Source organism: Macaca fascicularis, chromosome 9 (genome assembly GCF_037993035.2).
Source record: "Macaca fascicularis isolate 582-1 chromosome 9, T2T-MFA8v1.1".
NCBI classification, from domain to species: Eukaryota; Metazoa; Chordata; class Mammalia; order Primates; family Cercopithecidae; genus Macaca; species Macaca fascicularis.
In genome coordinates, this window is record NC_088383.1 from 100,322,177 (window position 1) to 100,336,931 (window position 14,755).

General features: G+C 38.3%; 1 protein-coding gene and 1 long non-coding RNA gene across 11 annotated transcripts in view; one reads left to right on the forward strand and one right to left on the reverse strand.

Moving 5' to 3' along the window:
- The window catches only part of HECTD2 (HECT domain E3 ubiquitin protein ligase 2), a 95,193-nt gene extending 91,524 nt beyond the window's left edge, over positions 1–3,669 (forward strand). For 9 of the 10 annotated variants that reach the window (XR_012417927.1, XR_012417932.1, XR_012417931.1 and 6 more), the window contains one exon: positions 1,173–3,669. Coding sequence is in view for 5 of the 10 variants with exons in the window: in XM_065521132.1 (XP_065377204.1) it covers positions 1,173–1,293 (121 nt within the window). In the remaining 5 variants the exon portion in view is untranslated. The remainder of the gene's footprint in view (positions 1–1,172) is intronic. The other variant, XR_012417930.1, reaches the window with a different exon arrangement.
- A 6,661-nt stretch (positions 3,670–10,330) lies between these two features.
- On the reverse strand, positions 10,331–14,755 carry LOC141407711 (uncharacterized). Its single transcript, XR_012417945.1, has 3 exons — positions 14,642–14,755; positions 14,223–14,344; positions 10,331–10,471 (listed from the first exon to the last, which is right to left on the reverse strand). It is a non-coding gene; the product is annotated as an uncharacterized lncRNA (long non-coding RNA).

Here is a 14,755-nt window from a genome sequence, read left to right on the forward strand (position 1 = left end):
TTTAATACAGGGGGCTCTCAAAATTTAGTTTTAAATCTTACAAACTTCTTTAAAAATGTTTTTCTTTTCTGTAGTGTATTCAAATTTTTATTCACTGATTTCTCTGACAGCTGTTCTGATGTTGTGAAGTTCATAAGACTGAAGGAAAGAGTCTTAAGATAGCTATAAGAATCCTAAATGATGATAACAACATTATCAGATAGTGGGTTGGGGAGATGACCAAAAGGATTCAGAAGATAATTTTTACATGTGCATCAAGGGGCATCTAGCGTCCTCAAAATGCTATTTTTTAAATTACTTTTTAATACTAAAACCAGAATATATATCATTCATTATATTATCTACTCCTCGGCTGCCAGATATTTTGTGTATACCACTCTTTTAATCTTTTTAACCATCAGTCCTCAACCTTTTTGGCATCAGGGATTGGTTTTGTGGAAGACAGTTTTCCCACAGAACCAGGGGGGAGTGGGGAGAGTGGGAGGTGATGGTGGCTTTGGATGAAACTGTTCCACCTCGGGTCATCAGGCATTAGCTTCTCATAAGGAGCATGCAACCTAGATTCTTTGCATGTGCAGTTCACAATCGGGTTCTTGCTCCTATGATAATCTAATACTGCCACTGATCTGATAAGAGGCAGAGCTCAGGCAGTAAATGCTCGCCTGCCACTCACTTCCTGCTGTGCGGCCCAGTTCCTAACAGGCCACCGACAACCATACCCATCTCTTGCCCTGGGGTTGGGAACTCCTGGTTATTAAACAACCTGATTAGGTTATTAAATGGCCTAATTGGATGGTTTACCCTGTCATGTTAATGAGGAAACTGTGATTTGGAGATATTATGCAACTCAAACAAGACCCTACAGCTAGTGAGTGGGGAAAGCAGAATTCAAATTCATATCTGTCTGACTCCAACAAAATGCTTCTTAAATGAGTTTCATGAAAGTGGTAACATTGGTTGTCTTGTCTGTAACCTAGCCTTAGTGTCTAGAGTGGTGTCTGATATATAATGAAGTACTCAGTAAATATCTGTTCAGTGAAGGAATGGATGAGTCATCTCTTAACAGAGTGAAATAGATTTGAATGTGTGTGTCCTGGTATTTTTAAAAGTTGCATAGCAGTGATTTTGTGTGTGTGTTAAGACTTAGGTTTTTTTTAAATTTTTTTCCCTAGGTTACCTGTGGCCCACACCTGCTTCAATCAACTTTGCCTTCCCCCCTACAAAAGCAAAAAAGACCTGAAACAGAAATTAATCATTGGAATTTCAAATTCAGAAGGTTTTGGACTTGAGTAACCTAGAAGACTTGAAATATAATCTTTTATATGTAGCATTCACTTCCCTCTTACTGTGCCTTTAGCCTTTTCATGTTTCTGTCTCAAAACACTTTCACAAAGCTTATCAACTTTAAAATATTAAGTTTTTAAAAAATCAAATATGAAGTATGTTCAGCAAAGGCATAATTTTCTAAAAACACAGAAATTGCTTGAGTGAGGAAAAATCCACATGGCAGAGAGAGGTATGGTCCAGTTCCTCTTTTTTATAGCACTTTATCATTCTCCACAAATAGTTTGTCACAGGCATTCCACTGGGAAAGCAAAGTACAGTGAAGAATGAATTTATGGTATAATTGAACCCAGTGGCAGATTGTACACTGCTAGCCCTGCTAGCACATAGTAGCAAAGCAAACAGCTACATTATCTTTAACATAAGGCATGTAGCCATATTTTCATATAGCGGTATACAACACAGTATCATTGCAAATGCAGTTTACAGGGTTTTTTGATATACTGGCTTGGGACCTTTAAGATTCTTCTCAGCTGTTGCTGAAAAGCATGTAAATAACTACATAATAGCCTGAGAATAATGGGATTTTGATAGTGCCATTTATTGTTAAAGATTTATTTTTACAAAGTAAATTCAGGGTTTTAGATGTGTACACAGCTTTTACAAATCAAAGATGATTGTACAAGAGTATTTTCAGACTAATTGGATTCAAGGTTATATTCTTTTAAGTGTTGTTAGTCTGCATGCACATTGGCAGTAAACTAGTTACTTGTGTACTCTGTAATATTTGTATAATGATCATTTCTTCTTAAGGCTCAAGATATTAGAAAAGAAATCAGACCTAAATAATCATTGATGAAGTATGTCAGTTACAAGCACAAAAGAATATAACTGCTTTTATAAATTTTTTGAATGATGTACAAGACTTATATCTACATTTTTTGATCACCAGTTGTACCAAAACACTAATTTTTGAAAAAGGTAGGTTAAAGTATTTGACAAAAGTGAATACAATAATAACATTTGTGTCAAAATGATATAGCTTAATATACAAATAAAATTCAACGTTTTGGCCAAAATGTTTGTTTTTCACTGGATTCTGAATATAGTAAATTCGAAGTACCCTTTTTTTTAAGAGTTTCTAATAAAGTAGTATGTAAAAAGAAACCGCATTTTAAGTCAGACAGTAAATGTTTTTTGTTTTTTATTTACAGCAAATGAAGCAGTTTTATTAGCATGTAACAAATATTGCCAAACGAAGACTTCTCTACCATACTTTGACAGCTTTCCTTCAGAAAACTCTGAAGTTATATTTGCAATAATAATGAAACCAGCAGTTAGTACCAGCATATGGTTCATGTGCAAATAATTCTTTCCCCAAAATCTTTCTGGGCTAGGCTATTTTCTTGCTATGCTTCCTGCACCCAACCAGCAGAATTCTTCCAGGGTGGAGGAACTAATCAGCTTATTCTCCAACAGTTCTGAATCCAACCCACAAATCTTTGAGAAAAAGGGGTTACTTTGTTTACTGTTCTCTTTGAGATGGAAGTGATTCTGCTTTTCCATTTGAGTATATTATTTCAAGGGTATTTCTTCTTAAAAATCTTGGAAAGCCTAAGTAAGAGAGTTAAAGGTATCCTGGTTGTGTTTCATTTTGCTCTGTTTTAAATCCATATGCAAATAAAACTGCTTCTCTCTTACACTGCTTGAACTAGAAAATCAGCTTTTTAATGTAGGTTACCACTTATAAGCACAAAGGAAACATGTATAAGAAACCAGATTTAAGTGTTTTAAATAAAATATAAACAGTTTTTATTTGGTAGAGATGACTCATGGAAAAATTGTGTTGGCTTGGTCTGCATGTTTAATGATGTGCTTGTATATCGATTGCTGTGTCACTTTTAAATAAGAAGTCCACACAAGCAAGCCAAATTTTTAAATGACGAAGTCCATAAATAACTAGAGAATTTTTGTTATCTGTTGTTAAGTTGAAATTTATAATGATGTATCACTAAATTGCACATTGCCTTTATTTATTTATGCTCTGTTTTTGGTTTACAGTGTAATAATACCTCATTTAAAAAATAAAAACCACTACTGTTACCTTTTGTTAATTTAAAAAGCTAGAAAACTCATGTAGTTACTTTTTTACATATATAATCTGTTGATTAATTCTTGATTTTTGTATCTGCCACAGTAAATTAAAGCATTACATAGTATTTATCAGTATTTTTTAAATGTCCTGTCCTTTTTTAAAATCTTTGCCTAGTCATATTATTGTCTGTATGATTAGAAGATTTTACGTCCTTCCTTTTTTGTACAAATCTGTATTGTGTTAAATTAATTTCTGGATGCAATTTTTCAAATATTAAAATTATACACTCAGTCAGGCTTCAGTTTATTTTTTGAACACTGGGCAATTAATTAAAGCCATATGTTTAAAATATTTTATAAATGCAAGCTATTCTTTGCATTATACTGTCTCTTAATCTAGTGCTTAGGAAAATTGCTAACACATAACTTCAAAAACTGTATGTTGTTGACACTAAGTATTACCAACCTCTTTAGCATATTTTCAACGTGAAATGTATATCCAATATTTGAAAGATCACACAGCTATTCCACCAAATGAATGTATAATACCATTGGAATACACCCAGAAGTGAACCAAGTGTAACATTTCATTGGCCGTAGATAGATAACTTCAGCTCTTAAGTCTTCATCTCCAAAACCATTCATTTGGCCTTTTCCCCCTTGTTCACATATTTCATGCTTAAGGAAGGAAGAGTGGAGATTATAAGAATGTAAGAGAGAATGTTATGGGTGATTAATGAAATAAAATAGGTAACTGGATTGAAAAAAGACCGGGATGGATTTTCACAGGAGGGGACACAAGATCAATTCACCCAGCTGACCACAAATGCTTTAGTCTAGTGCCTAGGTTTTGGAGCCAGACTGCCTGGGTTCACCATTTACTAGCTGGGCGAGTTAACTTCCTCATTCCTCAAATGTACAATGGAAATAATTTGTAAAATGGAAATAACCTACCTACCTCGTAGAGTTGTAGGGAAGATTAAATGAATTAATGTGTAAAGCACTTATGCAGTGCCTGGCACATGATAAGCAATAAAAAGTGATGCAAGACAAATTATGGTACTGATGTAGAAACATCTTACAACCACTGCTTCTGACGCCTTCTGGAGTCTTTTGACTCAAATGTTGGGTTCAACCACAGATTAAAGAACACAAAGTGCTTTTGAAGCCTTAAAATTGTGTTAGGAGAATCTTTCTTATTCTAGAAACAGTACTTTAGGATTTATCCTTATAGATGTCTCATGATGCAAGGGTTTTAAATACTATTATATAGCTGTGTAACAAGATACAATTTTATGTTTAATGAAGTAGTTCAAATAAACAAAAATTTCAGAATTAACATAATGAAATACTGTGATCCCACACTCAGACCTGAAAAAAAAAAAAGATAATGTGTTAATATTACCAGTTTTTTTTTTAAAGAAGTTTGCAGGTGGGATTGAAGCCCCTTTCGTGCCCATCTCTAATCCCACTCTACTCCCTCTCTGTTCTCTATTAACCTGTAGTTCATGTGAATCTTTCCCATGCTGTCTTTACATTTGTATGACATGTGTACCTATGTGTAAACACTATGTAATATTGTTACAGTTGCATACATCTCATGCTATACATATCTTTCCAAAACTTTTTTTCACTTATTGTCTTTTATAGATTTATTTACATTGAGATATAATGCATTTTTAACTGCAGAATAGAATCATGAAATGAAGGTACCAGTTTGTGGATCCATCCTCCCACACACTAACGTTGAGTTGTTTTCCAGTGTGAACCAGGCTCCCTAGACTATAGCCCAGATACAGAATTGCCAGATCACAGGGTGTATATCTCCGGCTTTACCAGGTATTGTCCACTTGCTCTCCAGAGTGGTGGTTCCAGCATTAATTTCCATCAGCCTTATAAAGAGTTGTCATTTGTCCACATTCTCCCCAACACTTGGTTTTAGCAGACCTTTCTTGGCTTATCTAACTAGTGTGATTTAATTTATATTTCCATAATTGTTAATGGCATTGAACACCTTTGTGTATACTTACAGGCTATTCAGATTTCTTCTGTGAATGGCCAGTTCAGTATTCTTAGCCTGTTTTTTTTTCTATTTTCTTCCTCATTGGTGTTTAGGAGTTTTTTCCTTATTCTGGATATTGATCCTTTGTTAACGGGAGCTACATTGCTTCAGTTGAATTCCAGATCTGCCAGTGACTAAGTGACTTGGAACAAATTACTTCAAATTACTTAATGTTTCTTTGTCTCAGTTTACTTGTCTAGAAAATAATGCTTAGCTCACGGGGTTGTTAAATTAAAGTTTACATACAGGTATATTTGTATATATGTACATATGTATGTATATGTGTATATTATAAGTTTATATGTGTATCAGATACATGCATATGTATAGACTTACATACTTATACATAAACTTACAGAACATATATATGAAGGGCTTACATTTATGCCTGACCCGTAAGTGTTCTCTAAATGTTTGATATTATTACTATTGTTATTACCTGTATTCTCATTCTTATTGTGCTTATATTACAAATATTTTCTAATATGTGGCCTAATTTTTAACTTTACTTACCTCATCTTCTATACTATGAATTTTTAATGTTAACGTAATCCATAAAATAAGGTGTCTTTATTATTATGTAGATAATGTTTAGATTTAACCACACATTTACAATTTCTTCAAACAGCATTCCCTCTTCTGTGGTCCTTCACCAACCTCTGGAATCAAATTTCCTCCTTGTAAAGAACATCTGTTAGAAATTATTTTAATGAGGGTTGGTTGGTAGCAAATTATTTTAAATAACTGTCACCTTTATTCATGAAAGACTTATTAAGCATGCATTTGTAGGTTGATAATTGTTTTATAGTTTTTAATGTATTAATCCATTACCTTTGATTTTGTTGTTGACATAAAGTTAGCTATTAGTATAATTGTATGCCTTGGTAATCTCTCTTTTCTCTGGCTACTTTTAAGATTTTTTTTTCCCAAAAAATGGTAGAACATCAAAGACAACATGTGTATGTGTGCATTTTTTCTCCCCCTTGAGCTTCATTATGGTTCTTGAATCTATAGATTTGTATCTTTCATCAATTATGGAAAAATTCTTAAGCTGTTTCCTCTATTGATTTTTCCTGTTCTAATTTTTCCTGTTGAACATATATTGGACCATCTTATTCAACCATTCCATCTCTTTCTCTGTACCTAATGTGTTGTTTAACCAACCCACTGAGATTAAAAACTCAGTTTTAATCAGTGGCTGCACTTTTTAATTTCTAGAAACTTCTTTGAATTCTTTTCAAATTCACATGCTCTTTTTCCATACCATTTCTTCATATGGTTTTCTTTAATAATTTTGGCATACTTGTTTAATGTTCTCTTTTAAATTGTTCTACTCTAGTCCTTAAAGCACTCATTTTTCTATTTGCTCATCCATTGTCTCACAGTGGTTTATTTCCTTATGTGATCTGTAATTTTTGATTTTGCATTTCTACTTAAAGGATGATCTTTTCCACTGGACATCCTGTGTGTCCTGAATACTGTAAATAGCCTAGCAAAGCAGTTTTATGTTGTTCTCAACCAAGAACTTACAGGTCTGCCACAGATTTTTATGTTAACTTCTTCAATTAGAGTTCCTTCTCCACTTGTGTAAATTTGGACCCCACACTTACAGTGGCACAGTTGGGATTTATGAGTAGAGTTCTTCTATCTTCTTTTCATAGACAAAGCAACCCTTTCAAGGTCTAGGATTTATGCAAGAGAATTCGTTTTGGCTCCTCATTTGAAGAGGCCTAAAGCATGTCTGTTGAGCTCACATGGACATTAACATCCATTAGAGAGGTCATCCTCATGAGTCACCCTAGTATCAGCACCTGCTTCCTACTTCTGGCTTTTCATTTCTTCCTTATTTCCTATATCTAATTATTTCCCTTCCTTTCAAGCTTGGATATATATTTTTTATAGACATATATAAAAGTTTATAGTAGTAGATGGCCTATTCCATTTCAGCTTGGTCTATAGAAGCATGCCCATTACACTACTGTTTGTGAATTTGTTCAACACTTGTTTATTGAGTGCCCATTATATTTCAGCAGAAGGCTAATCTTCAACTTCATACTCACTTATTCTTTATAAACATAAGCAGCAAATATAATTCTCAATATCTTATGAAACCTTAAATGTGTATCATAGCAAGAAAATTTCTTAAGGGTTTTCATGACAATTATGCAACTCAATGTTTTCATGCCCTTTAGAGATTATGACTGTGAACACATGGGCATACATACAATAGAAGCATTAGTCTCCACTGAGTTAAGCTGGTAGGTTTTTTGTTGTTGTTGTTTTGTGTTTTGTTTTGTTTTTGTTTTTTTGAGACGGTGTCTCACTCTGTTGCCCAGGCTGGAGTGCAGTGGCTCGAACTCGGCTCACTGCAAGCTCTGCCTCTCGGGTTCATGCCATTCTCCTGCCTCAGCCTCCTGAGTAACTGGGAATACAGGCACCCGCCACCACACCCAGCCAATTTTTTTGTATTTTTAGTAGAGACAGGGTTTCATCATGTTAGCCAGGATGGTCTCGATCTCCTAACCTTGTGATCCACCCACCTCGGCCTCCCAAAGTGCTGGGATTACAGGCGTGAGCCACCGTGCCCTGCCGCTGGTAGGTTTTTCTGTAACCAGACTTAACTTTTTCTGTGTGTACTTGCACACACACAAATTACAATGAAAAAAATGCAGAATTATTTCAGGAGTCTCTCAAGCACAATCTTGTGCTGTGTTTCCAACCATATAGGCCATCTCCACTTAAGACTTTCAGTATGCCTGCCTTGTCTATTTCTGTCACTGGCAATCTTATTCTTCTGATTTCCTTGACTTGTAAACATTAGCCTCATTTTGACTTTACTTTCTCTTTAACGTCCATGTCAGCAAGCTTCGTCTTTACATTGTCCTTCTGCTCAATTTCTACAGCCTCCTCCGTGGGTTAGATAGACACTCAACCCTTCATAATGAACTTACTTCCTTGCCTGTAGACTTACTCTTTTCCCAGTTTTCCTAAGGTACCTACAGTTAATCTTTGTAAAATTCTGTTTTTATTCTGTTGCTCCTTATTACAAATCAAAGATGTATCTGGTGCTTATTTGACCATCTTCTAACTGCAAAGCATAGCATAAGTTCCACTTTTATTTTGCATAATTTATTTTTGTTCCCTAATACCAACTTCCAAAAGGATAGGTCCTTTACTGTCTCCTTAACACACCCTGTTCAGTCCCATCTCTGCCTGCTCAGCCTAGTGCCTTCTGTGGTCTTCTTTCTGTTCCTTTCTTCTCCCTGTCTATCCCAACTTAGCTGAGTCTCCTGCCCTCCACAACCTCCCAAAACAAGAATTTTCTCTCCCCTAACAAACCTTATCCTGAACCATCAACAACCCCCAAAACAAACAAAAAATCTAGCTGAAAAGCAAATCTTTTTTATGCACCTCACACAAATCTTCATTTCTCAGATGTCAGTATTTTCACACTGTGGTTAAATGTGTGCATATCAGCAGCTCAAGAGCAGAGGTATTTCCTGTGTCCCTGCCAAGCACCTGGTACAGTGCTGGGACAGTAAACTCAGGTAAAATCCTGCCTGACTCGTTGACTTGACTAGGCAGGTGAAACACCCACCAAATCAGCGTAGTGAACCAGAGACCTGCGTAGGTAAGTAGTTTCATCTTGAATTCATAGCCTGTTTCCCTGACTCACACAAACCTGCTCACACCCAGACTGTCAACCTCCGGGAAACGCCTCTGAACCCCCACCCAGGCCCTGTGTGCCCATTAGTCTTGGGCTGCCTTTCCACTCCAAACTACACAGAGCCTCAGCCTGCCCATCTCCAGTTACCAAGTTGCTAACTCACCGAAGGAAATATGAGTGACAGTGGCCACTGTACATTAACTGAGAAGGAAAAAAACAAAAAACAAAACAAGTTACAGGGTAGCTTTACGGTACAATCCAAATTTTGAGCGTGTGTATGTGTGTGAGAGCGTGCATGTATGAATGTGTGTATACATATGTGTATGTTCTAAAAGATATTGCACTTTGTTAACAGTTGTTATCACTGAGATTATGCATGCTTTTACTTTAATTTTTATCCAGTACCTTGGCCATCTATAGGATATTAATTAAAGGAACAGAGATAAATATTTATGGATCACTTATGGTGTATGTGGCATTTTATGCACACAATTTTACATTTCATTTAATCTTTACAACAGCAGCATAAAATTTATGTTATTTTCTCCATATTACAGACAAGGAAGTTGAAACTCAGGCCTAGAAGCCTGCCCAAGGTCACACAGCTGTCAAGGAGCCAAGGCAGAAGTTGAAGTCACATTTGTCTGACTCAAAACATCATGATTTTCCATTTCACATGCTCCCCCAGCTAGTGAGGCTTTCCAGAAACTCCCAAGCTTGAACCATCTCACTGGAAGTGGAGAAAACATTTTCTTGCTGATTAGAAGTCAGTCAATCTGGATTCTAGTCCTAAATATGACACTTAATGGTTGTGTAACCTTGCATAATTTGCTTCCCTTTGCTTCCCTTTCTGCCTTCCACAAACAAATTATGTATATTCTTGGAATTTTAAAATATACAAAATAATTTCTTCTAGGTCAAGAGAGAAATTATGTCTATAGTAATGACTACTTACAAAACCATGACAGTGAGTGCCTATATATCTGACTACCTGGGATATAGGCAAAGCACTTTTTGTGGGGAAATTTATAGCTTGAAATGTTTTTATTACCAAAAGATACAATTAATGGATCAACAAATAAATTTAAAATTCAAGGGAAGGGGTAGCAAATAAAAAAAAGAGAAAAACAGATAAAAGCTTCAATAAAGAATTAAATGAGGAAACATAAAAGCAGTATAATTGAGACATACGCCCAAGAGCAGTTTTCTTGAAAAGACTGAAAAATCAATATATTTCCAGCAAATATTAATCACGAAAAAGGGAAAACACACAAAAGTGGAATCAAATGCAGTTGCAAACAGCAGGAGGAAGCCATAGAGTCCAGGATTCTCCTGCTCTTCAGGGGCTGCAATTTTGTCACTTCCTAGAAGAAAACAAGTTTAGTAGGGCAGAATTTCAGAGGCTGATTTTACAATGCCTTCTAGAAAAGGACTAAGGATTTCCCTTTAGAAAGAAACTAAACTGGGCCGGGCGCGGTGGCTCAAGCCTGTAATCCCAGCACTTTGGGAGGCCGAGACGGGCGGATCACGAGGTCAGGAGATCGAGAGACGATCCCGGCTAACACGGTGAAACCCCGTCTCTACTAAAAAATACAAAAAAAAAATAGCCGGGCGAGGTGGCGGGCGCCTGTAGTCCCAGCTACTCGGGAGGCTGAGGCAGGAGAATAGCGTAAACCCGGGAGGCGGAGCTTGCAGTGAGCTGAGATCCGGCCACTGCACTCCAGCCTGGGTGACAGAGCAAGACTCCGTCTCAAAAAAAAAAAAAAAAAAAAAAAAGAAAGAAACTAAATTGGATATATTCAACACACTTAGGGACTATTTCCAATTCTACTCTGTCCCTCACCCTAACCTCTCCTCTGAACTCTAGTTCCAGATTTCAGCAGCCTCTGGGCAGCTCCACCAGCTCCTCCAAAATGCAGCCACTCAGATCTCATATTTTCCCATTCTATTCTCCTCCTCCTCCCACTCCTGTTCCCCTTTTCTCTTCCTTGTCTACTCTTTCTCTGGCTCTACAAATGACACCATCCACATGCTCACCCCAGGTTAACCCAAGGCAGTGTTGTTTAACAACTCCTTCTCTTTTGTCCTTGTCCCTTTTGTACCCAAGCAGTTGCTAAGTCCCATCAATTCTGTATCCACAGTGTACCTGTACATAAAGTGCCACATACACCTGTTTACAGGCCTCCACCACCTAATCACTGCAGTAGCTCTAATCTGGTCTCTCTGTCACAGGTCTCTTCCGCTTCAAATTCATCTACATACAACCCACCACCACATTGCTCAGAAACTCTCAGTGATCTGACAAAGGTCTCATATCCAGAGTCTACAAGGAACTCCAACAAATTTACAAGAAGAAAACCACCCCATTAAAAAGTGAGCAAAGGATATGAACAGACACTTCTCAAAAGAAGACATTCATGTAGCCAACAAACATATGAAAACAACTCAACATCACTGACATTAGAGAAATGCAAATCAAAACCACAATGAGCTCAGGCACAGTGGCTCCTGCCTATAATCCCAATACTTTGGGAGGCTGAGGCAGGTGGATCACCAGAGGTCAGGAACTCGAGACCAGCCTGCCCAACATGGTGAAACCCCATCTCTACTCAAAAAAAAAAGAAAAAAATTAGCCAGGCGTGGTGGCAGATACCTGTAACCCCAGGTACTCGGGAGGCTGAGGCAGGAGAATTGCTTGAACCTGGGAGGTGGAGGCTGTGGTAAGCCATGATCGTGCCACTGCACTCCATCCTGGGCGACAGAACAAGACTCCATCTCAAAAAAAAAAACACACAAGAGGCACCATCTCACACACACCAGTCAGAATGGCTATTATTAAAATGTCAAGACACCACAGATGCTGGTGAGGTTTCCAAGAAAAAGGAACGCTTTTACACTGTTGGTGGGAATGTAAATTAGTTCAATTATTGTGGAAAACAGTGTGGCGATTCCTCAAAGATCTAGAAGCAGAAATAACATTTGACCCAGCAATCCCATTACTAGGTATGTACCCAAAGGAATATAAATCATTCTTTTATAAAGGCACATGCATGTGTATGTTCACTGTAGCACTACTCACAATAGCAAAGACAGGAAATCAATCCAAATGCCCATCAATGATAGACTGGACAAAGAAAATATGGTACATATACACCATGGAATACTATCCAGCCATTAAAAGGAATGAGATTATGCCCTTTGCAGGGACAAGGGTGGAGCTGGAAGCTATTATCCTCAACAAACTAACGCAGGAACAGAAAACCAAACGTCACATATTCTCACTTGTAAGTGGGAGCCGAACGATGAAAACACATGGACACATGGGAGAAACAACACACACTGGGGCCTGTTGGGGCGAGGGGCGTGGGGAGGGAGAGCATCAGGAAGAATAGCTAATGGATGCCGGGCTTAATACCTAGGTGATGGGTTAATCTGTGCAGTAAATCACCGTGGCGTATATTTACCTATGTAACAATCCTGCACATCCTGCACATCCTGCCTATGTACCCTGGAACTTAAAGCTGATGAAAAAATTAATAAGAACAGAAAAGAATCTCTCAGTGGCTGTCTATTGCCAACAATGCCAAGTCAAAACACTTTGGCCAGGGATTAAAGGCTTTCAATTGTTCAACCCAATTTGTTCAACCTCAGCTCTCATGCATTTCCTTCAGATATGCCATAATTTTCCCAAACAGCACAAAAACTTGTCATAAACCCATGACAAGAGTTCTGAGAAAAGGGGTTACTAAGAAATTGTGCACCAACCTGAGTTGTCCTTCAAACAAAAAAGTAAAAAACATGTTTGAACATGCATGAATTTAGGAAATGCAGCCCTTAAATGCCCACCTATAACAAACAAAACCTACTAGATGACAAAATTCAAGCTACAAGTAGATGAATTATTGACATAATAAAATAGAACAAAAGCAAACAAAACATCACATCGGGCAAATGAAACCCTGTGTATGGAGCAAAGGAAACACATTCTTTGCTATCCTCAGCAGAAGAAAGGATATGGAGCTGGGTTTTGCATCCCCCCTCCCCATTTTTTTGTTTGTTTGTTTGTTTGTTTGTTTTTGAGATGGAATCTGGCTCTGTAGCCCAGGCTGGAGTGCAGTGGCGCAATCTAAGCTCACTGCAACCTCTGCCTCCCAGGTTCAAGCAATTCTCCTGCCTCAGCCTCCTGAGTAGCTAGGACTACAGACGTGTGCCACCACAGCTGGCTAATTTTTTTGTATTTTTAGTAGACGGCGTTTCACCATATTGGCCAGGCTAGTCTCAGACTCCTGACCTCGAATGATCCACCTGCCTCGGCCTCCCAAAGTGCTGGGATTACAGGGGTGAGCCACCACGCCCAGCCTGAATCCCACTTCTGAGTCAAACTAGACCTAAAGTTGAATCCTCCTCTGTCACATACTAGTTATGTGACCATAAGAACCTACCCCAATATCTCTGAGCCTCGATTTCCTACCTACCTACCTGTCCAGCTACCAACCTATTATCATCTCTCTACATATCAACCTATCACTTATGTCTCTATCATCCTTATCTGTCTACCATCTCTATTACCTATGTATAATCTATCTATTGATATATAGCATCTATCCATCCACATTATGTATCTCTTTATAAATTGTTGAAAGTATTGAATTTTCCCATTGTTGGGGAAACAGCTCCTCTTCCTGCATACCAACCTTGCTACAGAAAACACAGGGCTTTGATTTTCCTCTCCCTCAGGGAGTGTCAGAATGAGAACTTATTTTCTCTCCACTCTGACTGCTGCCCCCAAGGGAGGGCAGTTGCTTCTTTATTGATGAGATCCTGGTAGCAAACGGCCACATTTTGATGAAGTATGGATCTCTGTACAGAAAAGGCACCTCAAGCCTTGTTCTTCTCTCTTGTTCTCTGGGAATCTCTGGCCTGCTTGAGTCTAGGTATAGTGGGTACTTGAGCTTCCAGGCAGTTCTGATCAATGCCCCACCCCCATCCCGAAAGACCCGCCATTGCATCTGGATAGGTAAGTGAGGAGAGGAGAGAAGCTTGAGTAGGCCAACTGAAGTAACAGATGCCCAAATTTCAGCGGCTTTGTGTAGTAGAAGTTCATTTCCAACTCACTTAACAGTTCTGGAAAGATGTTCACGTCAGCGAGGCATCTCTCCTTCTCAGGATTACCAGGCTACTTCCATCTGGTGGCTCCACCATCCCCTAGGGCACCGCTGGAGTCCACATTCAGCGGGCTGAAGGAGAAAGCAAGATGGATTCACTCCAAAGGCTTCAAGGGCCAGGCCCGAAAATAGTGCACACAACTCCTGCTCACACTGTTAGAGACAACACAGCCACACAGAGGAGCAGGCTGCCTTCTCAGGAGGCAGATGCTAACACGAAGTTTGAGGGCGCATAAAGTATATTGGGAATCAATATTTCTGAATGGAAAGGAAGAAGAAATGGAATTGGGCAGAAGGAGAAGTCAAGCCATGACACAGTCCTGACAAACCAACGGCCAACCCAGTGGGGACCTCTACAGTGGATGTTACCCATCAGCGGTGTCTTTTATTGGGCCAAAATAGCCGTGCCTCATGTGGTTCCCAGAGGTAGGAGGTTCCTGGAAGGGTGTGACATTGGGCAAAGTGGATGAGGCTCTGTAGCTG